The following is a 15942-nucleotide window of genomic DNA, read 5'->3' as shown; positions in this document are numbered from 1 at the left end:
CAGTTCCGGTTTCCATACAGCCAAAAGAATACTGGCAAAGGAAGAAAGGATTGGAAGACAGCTACAGGAATGACCCTGGATCTCATGGGGAAGGCACTGAGAAGTTCAGGCCGCTTAGATTACTGAAGAAAAAATTAAGAGAGTGGTTTAATCACAGTGTAGAAGCAGGAAAGTTTCTGAGAAGGCAGGGCTCTTTCTTTTTTTGCCAGCAAAAGCAGACCAAGAGCCAATGGTTGCAAGTTAAAAATAGACAAAATAAAACTAGGGTAAGTAACCACCAAAACAATTTACTTAAGGATGTGGTGGGTTCCCCTTCATTTGAAATCTCTACAAGAAAAGCCACCAATCCTTTTTAAAGGATTCTTCTGTTTACTACAGACTCAAAGTTCAGTTCATCCTTTTCCTGTGTGTTTAAGAAATTTCCCACAGCACAAGCAAAGATTGAGGCATCGAGAGAAATTTTTGGTCAAAACGGAAGCACGTTCCTTTACCTCAAGGGTCAGGCAGCCCTTAGACAGTAAGTAGCCTACATCCTAAATCCTCCTCAGCTGCCCAACCACTGCTTCAGATGGCTGCCTGTTATCCCTTTGAGCCAAATACTGAAAGGAGAGGGACAGGATGCCACCCAGAGGGACCTGGACAGGCTGGAGACCTGGGCCTGTGCAAACTTCAAAGTTCAGCAAGACCAAGTGCAAGGTCCTGCACCTGGGTCGGGGCAATCCCAGGCACAAATCCAGGCTGGGGAGAGAATGGACTGAGAACAGCCCTGAAGAGGATTTGGGGGTGTTGGTGGATGAGAAGCTCAACATGAGCCAGCAACGTGCGCTGGCGGCCCAGAAAGCCCCCCACACCCCAGGCTGCACCCCCAGCAGCGTGGCCAGCAGGGCGAGGGGGGGGATTCTGCCCCTCTGCTCTGCTCTGGGGAGACCCCCCTGCGGCGCTGCCTCCAGCTCTGGGGCCACCAACATCGACATTGTTGGAGCAGGGCCAGAGGAGGCCATGGAGATGCTGGGAGGGCTGGAGCCCCTCTGCTGGGAGGACAGGCTGAGAGAGTTGGAGAAGAGAAGGCTCCAAGGAGACCTTAGAGCCCCTTCCAGTACCTGAAGGGGCTCCAGGAAATCTGGGAAGGGACTCTGGATCAGGGAGGGCAGAGATAGGACAAGGGGGAATGGCTTCAAACTGAAAGAGGGGAGATTGAAATGAGATCTGGGGAAGAACTTCTTTGCTGTGAAGGTGGTGAGAATCTGGCCCAGGTTGCCCAGAGAAGCTGTGGCTGCCCCATCCTTGGAGGGGTTCAAGGCCAGGTTAGGGGGGGCTTTGAGCAACCTGGTCTGGTGGGAGGTGTCCCTGCCCAGGGCAGGGGGGTTGGAGCTAAATGATTTCTACAGGTCCCTTCCAATCCAAACCACTCTGCGATTCCATGAGCTCTGGAGAGGCAAGTGCTCCTCTGCTTCACTTTCTACATTGACAAACTTGGGATGACTCCTGTTCTGTCTGTGGTGGACTCTACTGTCAGGCTCCTCATATCCTCCTGCTTTGCAAAGAGGATGCAGAAGGGATATTTGGAAACACCCAGACTCAAAGCCAGCCCAGGCTGCTGAAGAGGGACAAAGCTGACTACCTTCATGGAGGTGAAGTTCCGTGGTCGGTCAAACTGGAACTCCATTTCAACAGAGCCCGTGCTGAAGCTCTCGTTCTTCCAGCCAACATAGTCATAGCCCGGCCACACACGGTACTGGTGGCTCTGTGTGAAATCATCCAGTCCAAGCACACCATCCGTCAGCTGGCCCAGACCACCGTACAAGTGCCTAGTGAGAAAGAACCAAGAGTTAGGCAGAATCCAGCCCAGAGAGCTCAAATGGGAAAGCACACAGCTCCTTCAACGGGTACCAGGAAAATATTAGTTTGTTTATTTATCTTAACCCATCCTGGACAAGAACTCATTCCCTGTTATTACACAACATCACTTATTTTGTTCAGGCTGGGCTTTCAAAATCTTTCCCTGCTTGGGAAAAGGCAGAAGTTTTTGTATTGATATCAAGCACCGACGGCAAAGCCAAGCTACGAGCAGAGCCTCTCGAGAACAAAAACAGACTACAGAAAATGACACTCTGTGCTCTCAAACAGCTTTAATTGCGGCATTTCAGCATGGAGCTGCATGGGAGGAACCGCTCCATCCTGTCCTGGGGGATCCAGTAGGGAAAGCTTTGCAGGCGGGCACAGAAAAGCAGGAAAAGCAGCAAGACCACGGGCAGCTCAGGCAGCTGCCAGCTCTAACCAGGATCATTTCTGGCATTGCTCCTCGTGCCAGAGGGGAGTGTTATCGGCTCCTTTTCCAAGGCTGACCAGGCTCTTCACCCAGGACCCTGCCTCATTCTGCCTCCTAACCAAGGGTGCAGAGCCCCCTGTACAGTTTCCCAGCACAGCCCCAGAGCAGAAGGTGTCAGGTGTGGGACACTCCTGACTCACCTGCCCTTCTGGGCACCATCCCTGCCATGTCCCTTGTCCTACAGCAGGGAAAATGCAAACAGTTTGGCTCTATTAGTGCCTGAACTTGCTGCCTGGACCCGTTCCATCCAGCCGCCTCTGGCGGCGTTTGCAGCCCGGGCTGGGCTGCTGCGTGCACTGAAGCTCTGCAAGTCCATCCCAGTGGAGCTCTCCTGACACCAGAATTTGCACAGGTATGTGGGCCTTTGAACTCCAGAACAGGATTAGCAGCTGGAAGAGGCTGACACCTGCTCCCAGGCCAGTCAGGGATATGACCTCAAGGTTAAGGAGTTTGAAAAGTCCTTGCTTAGCACATTGGGGTTTGTGTCTACATCTGCAGCTCCCTGACACTCCCCAGCAGACCCTGCTCCCTCAGTTACTGCCACACAGCCAAGTGTAGCACCTACACCTTTCTGCACACAAATCCCTTCTTTTTTTTTTTTATTTAATATCCAATTCCTACTATTATCTATGCAGCTTGAAAGCATCAGATATTAACATATAAAGACATTGTTACCCAGTATCTTGCAACACCCCACAAGCGTGAAGAATGCACTTTTCACCCCCTTATTTTAACCTCCAGCACCACAGAACACAATGATGTTTACAAAAATCACCTCTAAGCATGAAAAAAATTATAGGCAACATTAAACATTTTCAGGAAGCGAATACCAACTGAAACAGGACGTAAAATAAAAGCATCTTAAGTCAACGGATGACACCGGGTCACTGAGGAGACACTGTCGGGTCACTTATTAGGCACATTCCCACCCAGGCAGGGATATGGTACCTCGAGAGGACACCCATGCCCAAGTCTGTCTGAGGTTTCAAGACACTGAAACACACTTAGATACCTATTTATAGCAAAGAAAGTGGTCACACTAAATGTCTGAAAGTTCAGGAAGTTATTTAACATTTCAGCTACAGACTCTTAATGAGCTCTCCTTCCATAAGGGACAAGTACTGAGTAAACCAGAGACACCTCAAAATGTCAATAACGTGCCACCCTACCCAACTAATCCGTGACATGAAAAATTAACAGACCTTGTAACGAGCTGCCAAAATCCAGGTACTTTAGGCTTTTTGACTCCAAATTGGAAAAGCATCATACCCAAGAAATCTTTACAGTGAGTAATCAGCCACCATCCTCTCATGCCACATTGGCAATGGTGCCTTTGCTGCCCTGGAGCTTCTCACAGGGAGTGATGCAGTTTTCCAAGTTGTTTCAAGTCCATCAGAGCTTTGCTTTCAAAAACAATTATCTCAAAATCTGTCCAGAAGCTCACAGGTACCAAGTGCAGGCCTAGAGTTCAGGTGTTGCACGCTTTCTTGGATGCCCAGTTTACCCTGGAGACCTCCTGCAACAGTTTAAGATGCAATCTGCTAGAGAATGCATTTCCCATATCAAACTGCAGAAGCAACAAAGGCAACAAGGAGGGGAAGGACCTTCATCTGCTCCAGGGACAATAGGATGGAGGTAAAGGTCCAGCCAGCTCCCCCACTCCAATCTGGGGCAATAGAAGAATAGCAGCACATTATGATCTGCAGTATCCATGACAGCTTAAGGCTGTACCTGAACCAACAAAGAAATCAGTGCAATGAATATGGTCACAATTAGAGACCAAGAGCAATGAGGGCTTTAAGGCAGTCAGACACATCAGCACTGTGTCATCACATCATGTAAAGATGGAAGCTACGAACAAAGACAGCACTCAGCTGTATAAGGACACATTCTTCTCTTTAAAGAGAAGCAACAACAACTTCTATTAACTTTTTTATTAATAAAAAAATAATTTCTTCCCTACCAGGCTTTGGCAGCTGGGGGAAATGGATCTGATGCATCCTGAGCCCATGTCCTCCTTTAAAAGAGGAACTAATAATGTGTCAAAGGGCCTGGAATAATGAAGCCATGATGCTCTGGGGAACTAATAGGCTGGCTTGCAGCTCTGGAGACCTCAAAGAAGCGTTTGGGATACAAGATACTAGTGATAAGGTAAGTAGGAAAGAAGAAATAATTTGCACAGTGACCGAGAGAGAACAGGACGACTTCTCCCACCTGCGCTCCTGGTAGCCATCATAGGTCGAGTCATTCAGATAAACGATGGGGAAGCCAGGAGCCGCTATTGTCCCTCCTTCAGGGATGCTATAGGATGCCAAACCATCTAAAAAAGAAGGCCATATACCTCAGAAACACAGCAGCAGCAGCCTTCCATCATCTCTGTCCATATGATCCTTTTATTTACGATGTGGACCAACAGAAGCAGTTCCGTAGGCCTGGGATTCCCTCTGCATACGTGGGGACGCAGGCGGGTCCCAGTCAGCATTGTTTAAGGACTACTTTCCAGTGACAGGCATGGGAATGGCTACTTACCATACCAGACACAGCCATAGAGCTCCACCCTCATACAGACAGTCATGGGCATCTCCGTCACTGGAATCACCCGCACGAAACGTGCGATGATGGGAGGCCGAAGATCTTTCAAGACCACGTCGTAAGTATCGATGTTGCCTTGGATCACCTGGAGAAGAGAGACCCTTACCAGCAACTTCTCCCTGTCGTGCTGGTCATTCGTACAGCGGTGTACTTGTCCCCCATCATTTGAGACTGGGGAGCTTTCCCATGCAGTACCTGCAGAGGATTAGCTGCTGCTGCTCCCCTCCTACCTGGTACATGGCTTATGGGGTGAAGGGTGCTGCCATGTCACCTCCTGTCCACTGCAGGCCCATACCAGGCACTATTCTGAGGAAGAGGAGAAAGGCAGGCTGGAGAGTAGGGCCCGAGAGGTGATTGTCCCCCTGTACTCGGCACTGGTGAGGCCTCACCTTGAGTACTGTGTCCAGTTTTGGGCCCCCTACCATAAAAAAGACATTGAGGTGCTGGAGCGGGTCCAGAGAAGGGCGACAAAGCTGGTGAGGGGTCTGGAGAATAAGTTTTCTGAGGAGAGGCTGAGGGAACTGGGGTTATTCAGCCTGGAGAAGAGGAGGCTGAGGGGAGACCTTATTGCTCTCTCCAACTCCCTGAAAGGAGGGTGTAGAGAGGTGGGGGTCGGTCTCTTTTCTCAAGTCACAGGCGACAGGACAAGAGGAAATGGCCTCAAGTTACACCAGGGGAGGTTCAGATGGAGATTAGGAAAAATTTTTTCACGGAAAGGGTTCTCAGCCCTTGGAATGGGCTGCCCAGGGAGGTGGTTGAGGCCCCATCCCTGGAGGTGTTCAAAAGCCGGGTTGATGTAGTGCTGGGAGGTCTGGTTTAGTGATGATGCTCCTTGTTTGTTGTGTGGGTGTCTATTTTTGTCAGTGAGGTTGACGGTTGGACAAGATGATCTTTAAGGTCCCTTCCAACCTAGAGGATTCTGTGATTCTGTGATTCTGTACATGTGGATGATACATTGCAGAAAGCTCCAGTAACTTGCACCTAACTTTCTTTCTTCAGGTGACTTTCCACGTTCTCTCTAACAGCAGTTAACTGAGCACTTGCCCTCATCCTTTGTTACCTGGCAGAGGGTCCTGATGCCCTTTTTCTATGAGCCTACAAAATTCCAGAGGTGCTGCGGCGTTTGGGGGATGAAGGTGCAAGTAGCTGCAAAGCAGATGTTCAGAACAGAAGTGTTTGGCGTTGCCTCGGTCACCCCATCCCGCTGAAATACAGCCTGACAGGGCAGGGACTGTCACCCTCCCTGTCCCCTGTTTCACCACTGCTCTGGGAACAGCCCACTATTCATTTTGACAGTCGGTGTGTGGAAACAGCCGAAGCTGTCAATCCCCCAGCAGTGGCCAGAAGTGCCTGAGAGATTTTTTTTAAAAAAAATATGGACCCGTGGAAACACAGTAAGAACACTTTTGATATCAAAAGTCTGAACTGTAAGTGTGTGGGCTTCATCTAAGCTGGCTCCACAAGACCTTGCTGGCAGGAGATAAAACCCAAGAGGAGATAACATAAGGCAGAATATCCCACATCTTCATACAGGAGTTGAACAGATCCTCTGGAGCTGCCCATTTCTTGGGGAATCTTGGGGGTGGCAGGTATGTCAAGCCAAAAAGTCCTACGTGGACAGAATAAGAGGAAAAACTTACTCAGCTGTCCCCCTCAGCAAAAGGTACACATGCAGTGGCCCTGTGTTGGGAGAGCTGAGATTTTTGCCTGTCCTGGATGGACATCTTCCGAGAGATGAAGACACACTTTGCACAGCACCTCCACAAGGTGGGGTTGCTGCTATTGAGCACACTTGGTTTCTCAGGACCAAAAAACCCCGTGATAGCTGTGTGAGGAACAAACTCAGCACCAGCTTCCAGTCCTGGCAACTACTGATGGCCATCAAGAGTCCCAACACCACCAGGAATGAAGTGGTGCTGCTGGTGAACAACTGTAGACGGCTGATGTCAGAAGGCAGTAAGAGACCAGGACCAGACAGGGCTGCACCATGGAACATTAGTCATGGTGTCAGAGAGGAGGGGACAGGGACAGCAACCTGAGCAGATCAGAGCTGGAGGTGACTCTCTTGGTGAGGAGCTGCATGTGCTACACATCTAATGATGCAACGTCCCGTGAGATCTAAAACTTAACACATAGTGAAAGGGTTGGGTTTTCATTTGGCATTTTGGGTTTTTTTTGTTGGGCTTTTTTTTCTGAAACTATTTCTGTGATCTCCTTGGACAGAGGTGAAAGGGTTGGGTTTTCATTTGGCATTTTAGGGTTTTTTTTGTTGGGCTTTTTTTTCCCTGAAACTACTTCTGTGATCTCCTTGGACAGACAGATATGCCAAGATGGGCTCACACAGTCACACTTTGAAGTCTCAGTGATTTGGAATCTATCAACTACAGGACTGGAAGAGGACCCCCAGTGCATACAAATAAGTAGATTAGGGTCTTGCATCTTCATCTGCACCTCAGTCCAAAGCTTGAATGATTTTATAGGACCTTTTTACCAAATTATTTGGCCACACCACAGTGCTTTTAAAATACGGATTTGCTAATGGACACTGGTGACACATTTTGAAAAAAATGTTTTATGGAAGGTAATTTTACAGAGGAGCTGAAAGGGCAGGAATTGCACCCCATTATGTGTGTCATGTCCAGAACAGCAGCAGCAGAGGAGCAGAAGCATCTTCGAAGGATACCAGGAGGGAAACCTTTTTGGTCTCACATGATGGGGAACAGGTACGCACACTGACAGAATATACAGAATAGAAGAGAGGATGGCTCAAATGAAGCATGTATTCAGCTGTGTATGATGCTATATTACCTTATTATGGCCTAAGAGGGAGATCTTTCAAAAATTGACCCACACTAAATCGTAACACCTGACACAGTGCCCTAGAGCACTGCTCTGCACAGAACTGGGGTGGGAGACAAAACCCATTTAGCTGCTTGTGGACGTGTAACCAATTGAATGCTGAACTGAATTCTGATATAACTCGACACACAGACAGGCTTCACCTAGGGAAGTACCGATGAAGAACAGTTAGCCCCACGGAGTTTAAACTTGCCCTCCCATCCTGCAAACACAGAACACACCAAAATGAGAGGGATGGGCAAGATAATGGTAACGGCCAAATAGCCAGTCAAAGGTCTGAGTGAGCAAATAATTCATGAACAAGCCAGAAGCTATTAATTAACACTGCAATACAGCGTTGTTTAGATAAATAGACCCCACTGTGACTTCCAAAACACCCCCAGTGCTAGAAAACATCACCACACCAGTACCTGTTCTAGCTTGGCTTATGTCTTCAGACTCCACAAGCCAACCTGAGGCAGGGTGAGCAGGTCAGAGGAGCTGCAGGTGAGAGAAGGGGACTCCTGCCCAGGGAAAGTTTAATAAAGGCTTTTGAACACAACCCAGAGCCCAGCTAGGGCTGAGCTGTGTGCTCAGATCTGGGGACCGCAGGAGACAACAGTAGTGAGTGGGGAAGCTCTTTTGAGTATGCATGCTCAGCACATTTCCTGCCCTCTAAACTGCTTCCTCCCTACATTAAACACGGCTATCGGGCACCCAGAAACCCATCTCCATTCCCTGCCACCCCTTCCCTCTTTTTTAATCCCAAAGCAGGCATCTGCTTTGCAGCTTCCAAATTAGAAGCAAGTGTCTGGCTGGTAGAGGGACATTCCCATGATGTTCTGAACATGGGCAGAAAGGTAGTGAAGAGCCACATTTTTCAGTCGCAGCAGTGACTGGGATTTTGGGGATCAGGTCAGTAACAGTCCACCATCACAGCAAACAGAGGAATAAGGCAGGGGACAGTGAATGCCTGACACAGAAGAGTCAGGATAAAGTTTGATGCACCAGGGAGTACATAGAGGATGTGCTTTCTACAGTCTAGTTCTCAGTGACCTGACTTCTGTGTGCTCCACGATTCGGTTCCTACTGCACTCACCTTCCTGCCCTGACGATCTCTCCAGGAGATCCAGCGCTCTCCGTTGCGGCTGTAGTCAATCCGGTAAGCGCGGGCAAATTCCTTGCCCGTGGCACGGGCATGTCGTCCCTGAGTCCCAATCAAGGTGATGAAAAAGAGCTTGTGCAGGTCAATTTGAAGGAACTGCACATCTTCTGGCTGCAACAAGCCAGCCGGGCACCAGGCTCCATCCCCCTCTTCCCTTTGTAACCTGAGGGGAAAACCACACACATTAAAAATTGTCACTTCCAAGGATCCAGCCTTCCTAGTAACTGAGGAAACACCTTGAAACCTGAGGGGAAAACCACACACATTAAAAAAAAAAATGTGACTTCCCAGGATCCAGCCTTCCCAGTAACTGAGGGAACACCTTGGAACATGGTAAGGCAGGGGACAGTGAATGCCTGACACAGAAGAGTCAGGATAAAGTTTGATGCACCAGGGAGTACATAGAGGATGTGCTTTCTACAGTCTAGTTCTCAGTGACCTGACTTCTGTGTGCTCCACGATTCGGTTCCTACTGCACTCACCTTCCTGCCCTGACGATCTCTCCAGGAGATCCAGCGCTCTCCGTTGCGGCTGTAGTCAATCCGGTAAGCGCGGGCAAATTCCTTGCCCGTGGCACGGGCATGTCGTCCCTGAGTCCCAATCAAGGTGATGAAAAAGAGCTTGTGCAGGTCAATTTGAAGGAACTGCACATCTTCTGGCTGCAACAAGCCAGCCGGGCACCAGGCTCCATCCCCCTCTTCCCTTTGTAACCTGAGGGGAAAACCACACACATTAAAAATTGTCACTTCCAAGGATCCAGCCTTCCTAGTAACTGAGGAAACACCTTGAAACTTTGAGAATTGGGAGAAAGAAACCAAATCAGCAAATGAGACCTGATAGCTGGCTACCAAATGCCTCTCCCCTTTGGGGTGATGGTCAGTTGAGACTTAACGGAGTCCTGCAGTCAGTTTTGCCCTGTTCACAACAACTCTCTCCATTTCAGATAGCCTTCACTAACTGTTGGAGCAATTTCTTTCCCAGACACAGACTTTCATGTTGATTGGAAGAAACGATGCTCCTCGGTAGGTAATTGGACACTTGAGGCACTGGAACAGGTTGCCCAGGGAGGTCGTGGATGCCCCACCACTGGAGGTGTTCAAGGCCAGGCTGGATGACTATTTGAGCAACCTGGTCTAGTGGGAGGTGTCCCTGCCCATGGCAGGGGGGTTGGAACTAGATGATCTTTAAGGTCCCTTCCAACCCAAACCATTCTATGATTCTATGAACTTTGAGAATTGGGAGAAAGAAACCAAATCAGCAAGTGAGACCTGATAGCTGGCTACCAAATGCCTCTCCCCTTTGGGGTGATGGTCAGTTGAGACTTAACAGAGTCCTGCAGTCAGTTTTGCCCTGTTCACAACAACTCTCTCCATTTCAGATAGCCTTCACTAACTGTTGGAGTAATTTCTTTCCCAGACACAGACTTTCATGTTGATTGGAAGAAACGATGCTCCTCGGTAGGTAATTGCACACTGAATGCTTTTTAGCACCTTGCTGGTGAAATGCATACCCATTTCTCCTAAAGCCCATACAGTAAGGTCTGACCACCTCCTACAGCTCTAACAAGCACAAAGAGGAGCTATCTTAAAAACACATTTCAGAAAGAGAAGCTCTTGCCCATCTCGAAATTATTCTGGGTCATCTCAACACAACTTTCACCTTTCCTTCGTTCAGCAGAGGTGCTTTTGCAGGACACCGCCAGGTGTATGATGTGAAGGTCTCTGCTTCAAAATGGAACATTGTGGCACCAGCTGCAAAGATTAATGTTTTTATCCTTGGAGAAGGGGTGCCGAGCAGAGAGCTGCAGCCATCAGCAGGTGGAGCCACTGCAGGAAACGCTGCCTTACCCTGGCTGCTGCGGACCCGGCTGCGCAAGCCACAAGGTGGTGAGAGTTTGAAAGATGAAAAATTTATCCAGACACAAAAAGACCACAAAAAGAGCTTTTTAGCAACAGCGATTTCTTAGCAAAGAGCAAGCCCTCGAGGTGCCCTTGTCTTTGGGAGAGCCATCCTGTCTCTGACGAATTGGTAAGTGCTCAGCCCAAGCATCAAGTACTCAGAAGACACCGAAGGTCAAGGCACAGCCTAGAGAAGGTTTTTGTCTCGGGGTGGTCAGCTGTTTGTGCAAGACTTTCTTATGGTGAAGTGGCAAGTAAGAGAAGATATAAGAAAGGCAGGAAGGGTGACAGTGAAATGACAGGGACAGACACCTGCATAGGACAACTATGACCTCTAACAAAATAAAGTCAGCTGGAGGGTGCCTTCATGTCTTCGCCCTGTGGACATCCAGCTGCCCTGGCACTGAGATGATGGGAACAGATGGCAAGTGATGCCTGAAGAGCTGGTGATAAGCCATACCCCAGAGACTAAAATAGTCTCCCAGCTTTCAGACCCACGGGCTTCAAACTCCATTGACACATGACACTTAAAACCTTTGGTCTAATAAATAAATCAATCAACCACTAGGAGAATTCTGTGATTTTGGATTGCCCAAGTTAATCATAAAAACATAAGTGTCATAGTTAACCCGAAATTCATATGGTTTGCACCAAAATTGTTTGGTATCACCATTAGAAACAATTCTGAGGAAACCTACCACTATAAGCATTTGCAAATCCTCAGTTTGTAGCTTTGAGAGAAATGAAATGACCAAGAAATGAAAAGCCAAGCTTCTGAGAAAGACTGTAGTACTGCTTGACACAGAAAAAAATCCTTTAGCTGCTTTTTAACAATTCCTTAACTTCGCAGTTTCCAGGCTTTTGAGTCAAAGTGGACACAGCCCATTTCCTCAATAGGATGCTGTTGAAAAGTTCATCCTTGTAAATGATTTCCTACGATTTAGTTTAAAGTGCTCTACAATAATCCCAGGGGCGCTGTCCCTACCTGACCTGTAAGTCACAAATCCATTAGAGATTTATTCACGGAAGACAAGGGTCGGAAGCCACCTCTGGTCCAATCTCCTGCTCACAGCAGAGCCAACTCCGCAGCAACAGTGAGTTGCTCAAGGCTTGTACAGCCAAGTCCTGAAAACCTCCACACTCTGAGACTTAGCCCCTCTCAGGGTACCTGTCCCACCATTTCATTCTCATAGGGAAGGATTGTTTTTTCCTTAATATCAATTCAGAATTTCCTGTACCGCAGCTGGTGACCATGACCACTGCCTCTTGGTCTTTTATTAAGCACTAATTAGATTTAGTATGGAAGCAGTGAACAAGATCAGCAAATAGGTTTCTTTAAGGGTGAGGGAACTTCTTCCTTTATAACATACTGGATATATAGATGAGAAAAAAAGGATTACATTTCTTTGCCAGAGACTAACCTACCGTGCATACTGGGGTCCTGTGGAATCATACCACTGGCTGGAAGCTGTGATGTCTTCATCTCGTATCGTCCCTTCGTGCATCCCCAAGGGGTAACGGCAGATAGCTGCAAATGGGAACACAAGCAAGGAAAAAATAAATATCAGTACCAATGCTTTCTAAATTGCCAGACAAGTTTAATTAAAAGGCTATCACGCCTAGGGAATAAACATGGTAATGATAAAATGGAGAATGCAAATAAAATGGATCAACTACTTCATAGTTACCCTAAACTCCAATTATAAGCAATGAAATACACTCAAGAGTTAGCATCATAAAGCAGAGTCCAGGCAAGGCAAAAACTTTACAGAGGAACATTTTAAGAACATGAAATCCAAAACCATGTTGGTATTGGTTGCATGACCTATTTTACAATGAAAAATTATTTATCGATAATGATTTTGGATTGCCCAAGTTAATCATAAAAACATAAGTGTCATAGTTAACCCGAAATTCATATGGTTTGCACCAAAATTGTTTGGTATCACCATTAGAAACAATTCTGAGGAAACCTACCACTATAAGCATTTGCAAATCCTCAGTTTGTAGCTTTGAGAGAAATGAAATGACCAAGAAATGAAAAGCCAAGCTTCTGAGAAAGACTGTAGTACTGCTTGACACAGAAAAAAATCCTTTAGCTGCTTTTTAACAATTCCTTAACTTCGCAGTTTCCAGGCTTTTGAGTCAAAGTGGACACAGCCCATTTCCTCAATAGGATGCTGTTGAAAAGTTCATCCTTGTAAATGATTTCCTACGATTTAGTTTAAAGTGCTCTACAATAATCCCAGGGGCGCTGTCCCTACCTGACCTGTAAGTCACAAATCCATTAGAGATTTATTCACGGAAGACAAGGGTCGGAAGCCACCTCTGGTCCAATCTCCTGCTCACAGCAGAGCCAACTCCGCAGCAACAGTGAGTTGCTCAAGGCTTGTACAGCCAAGTCCTGAAAACCTCCACACTCTGAGACTTAGCCCCTCTCAGGGTACCTGTCCCACCATTTCATTCTCATAGGGAAGGATTGTTTTTTCCTTAATATCAATTCAGAATTTCCTGTACCGCAGCTGGTGACCATGACCACTGCCTCTTGGTCTTTTATTAAGCACTAATTAGATTTAGTATGGAAGCAGTGAACAAGATCAGCAAATAGGTTTCTTTAAGGGTGAGGGAACTTCTTCCTTTATAACATACTGGATATATAGATGAGAAAAAAAGGATTACATTTCTTTGCCAGAGACTAACCTACCGTGCATACTGGGGTCCTGTGGAATCATACCACTGGCTGGAAGCTGTGATGTCTTCATCTCGTATCGTCCCTTCGTGCATCCCCAAGGGGTAGCGGCAGATAGCTGCAAATGGGAACACAAGCAAGGAAAAAATAAATATCAGTACCAATGCTTTCTAAATTGCCAGACAAGTTTAATTAAAAGGCTATCACGCCTAGGGAATAAACATGGTAATGATAAAATGGAGAATGCAAATAAAATGGATCAACTACTTCATAGTTACCCTAAACTCCAATTATAAGCAATGAAATACACTCAAGAGTTAGCATCATAAAGCAGAGTCCAGGCAAGGCAAAAACTTTACAGAGGAACATTTTAAGAACATGAAATCCAAAACCATGTTGGTATTGGTTGCATGACCTATTTTACAATGAAAAATTATTTATCGATAATGATGCAACATAAAAAGGAAGAATTTGTTAAAGCTTTTTCTTCTTCTCCTGGAATAAACTGGATGCTCAACCTGCATTCAAATAGGAACTATTATTATTCTCAATGGTCCAGTAACAAGTAAGAAGTTAAACAGCTTCTGTTAGAGAGGACTAGACAGCCTACGGAAATATCTGCTCTGTCGTGTCTCTGCAGGTTAGAGCTTCCACTGGAGCCCAAGTCCCATCCTGGTCTGGTCCCTGCCTCCAGCCCCAAGCAGAGCAAGCTTTTCTCTCCAGTTCTTCTCCAGACTCTCAAACTTGGTGCCTCCAGGGAGCACAGACACAACAGATCTCAACAAGCTCAATACACCAAAGACGGTGCAGATGTGACTCACAAATCCAAGCTGGCCAAGCTCTCTCCCCTGACACAAGTTCTTAAGCGCATCTTGGAATACGAGAGATGCTTCAAAAAACTCAAAATGTTAATGTCTTCATTAAGGCTCAGTATTCAAAACAGGCAAGCAAGATATTTTTGTCAGACTGACATCAACAACAGATTAAGAAGAAAGTTATACAGGATTAAATCATGAAACAATTAAAAGACAAAAACACAGTCAATGGCGAGTCCCAGAAAAAAAAAGGAAATGGACTTTCCTATAGATTTTTGGCCTTTCCTATAGATTTTTGGCCTTCCTCTGAGCTCACAGCAGTCCCAGCTCCTCCCCTGTCTGCAGTGACACGACCAAGTGCCAGCACATGCTCCAGTCACTCCAGGGTGGCACACGTGGTGGCTGGCATCCTCACTGGCACACCGCCGTGCCAGCAGCTCTGCCTGCCCTGCCCTCAGCCAGGGCACTGCCTGGGGGTCCCCTCCTTTCTCTCTCGGGACTGCTGCCCCTGTGCCAAACCTGGATAAAGCTCTTCACCAGGTTCAGAGGCTTCAAGAGAAGATGGGGGCATGAAACCCACCTCGTTGTTACCACCACACAGAATAAACCACTGCAGGTTGAACCTGCCAGATTTCCGAGTAGGAATGCCTGCAGGGTTTGGCTGCAGCTGCTGTCAGGCACAGTGTCAATGAAGGTGTGATGTTCTATATAGTCCTAAATATCCTTGTAAAGGAGATGGGTGGTGAGGTGACAGTGTTTGCTGATGACACCAGATTGTTTAATACTTGAAAAAAAAACAAAACAACAAGTTATGGGAATAAATACCAAACAAACTAGAAAACACCATTACACCATTGTCTGTATTCGTGGCGAGATGCCAGCCTGATATGGAATAGAGCTCTTACTCCTTCCTTCTCCCATCCAAAGGCAGTGAAAGCCACACAGATGATGCAAAAGGAAAAGATCAGCAGCCTCATCACGACAAAAGGGGTCACTGAAGTATGACAAAAATAATGTATATCCTGAACATTTACTCACTGTCTCTCAAAAAACCAGAACCAGGAAGCATCAAAAGATCAGGCAGCAGAGTTCAAAAAAATCCCCATATGCATCCTAAATCTATTAAACACTCCAGAAGGCAAAGGTTCACGTGGGTTCAACAATCAGGTAGAGAAACTCGGAGCTACCACGGGTAAATACACCAGTGCCAGCTCAGAAAGCTTGGGGTAAAGCCCTGCTGTGTGGTTGCCCATCTGTGCCCTCTTCCAGAACCAGGACACCAAGCTGGCTGGGCCCCTGGTCTCACCCAGAATGTTCATGCATACGTCTGAGGTTTCTTAAGAGGCTTCTTTACAGGAGAATTGACTGGGAGGCAACTGGTGTCTGGCTGGGATCAAGCATGATGACCATGGTTGTTAAAAGCCAACCAAGAGCTCTAACCTTGCTCTGACACTGACCAGTAAGTTCACAGAATCACAGAATCACAGAATTGTAGTGGTTGGAAGGGACCTCAGAGATCATCGAGTCCAACCACCAAAAAAAAAAAAAAAAAAAAAAAAAAAAAAAACAAAAACCACCACCCACCACCAAAACAAAAAACAACAACAACCAAACCA

At 46.9% G+C, this 15942-nt stretch overlaps 1 protein-coding gene across 1 annotated transcript in view; it reads right to left on the bottom strand.

Annotated features, from left to right (window-relative positions):
- The window catches only part of LOC106893954 (discoidin domain-containing receptor 2-like), a 62751-nt gene that overhangs the window by 30626 nt on the left and 16183 nt on the right, over positions 1-15942 (bottom strand). The window contains exons 3-8 of the mRNA XM_014952315.1: positions 12248-12350; positions 9360-9635; positions 8859-9168; positions 4859-5006; positions 4544-4649; positions 1622-1808 (exon numbers count right to left, since the gene is read on the bottom strand). Of these exons, the coding sequence (XP_014807801.1) occupies positions 1622-1808; positions 4544-4649; positions 4859-5006; positions 8859-9168; positions 9360-9635; positions 12248-12350 (1130 nt within the window). The remainder of the gene's footprint in view (positions 1-1621; positions 1809-4543; positions 4650-4858; positions 5007-8858; positions 9169-9359; positions 9636-12247; positions 12351-15942) is intronic.

The sequence above is a fragment of the Calidris pugnax genome, unplaced genomic scaffold (genome assembly GCF_001431845.1).
Source record: "Calidris pugnax isolate Ruff unplaced genomic scaffold, ASM143184v1 scaffold135, whole genome shotgun sequence".
In the NCBI taxonomy this organism is placed as follows: Eukaryota; Metazoa; Chordata; class Aves; order Charadriiformes; family Scolopacidae; genus Calidris; species Calidris pugnax.
The sequence above is the reverse complement of the archived record's forward strand: the minus strand, read 5'-3'. Positions and strand labels throughout refer to the sequence as shown.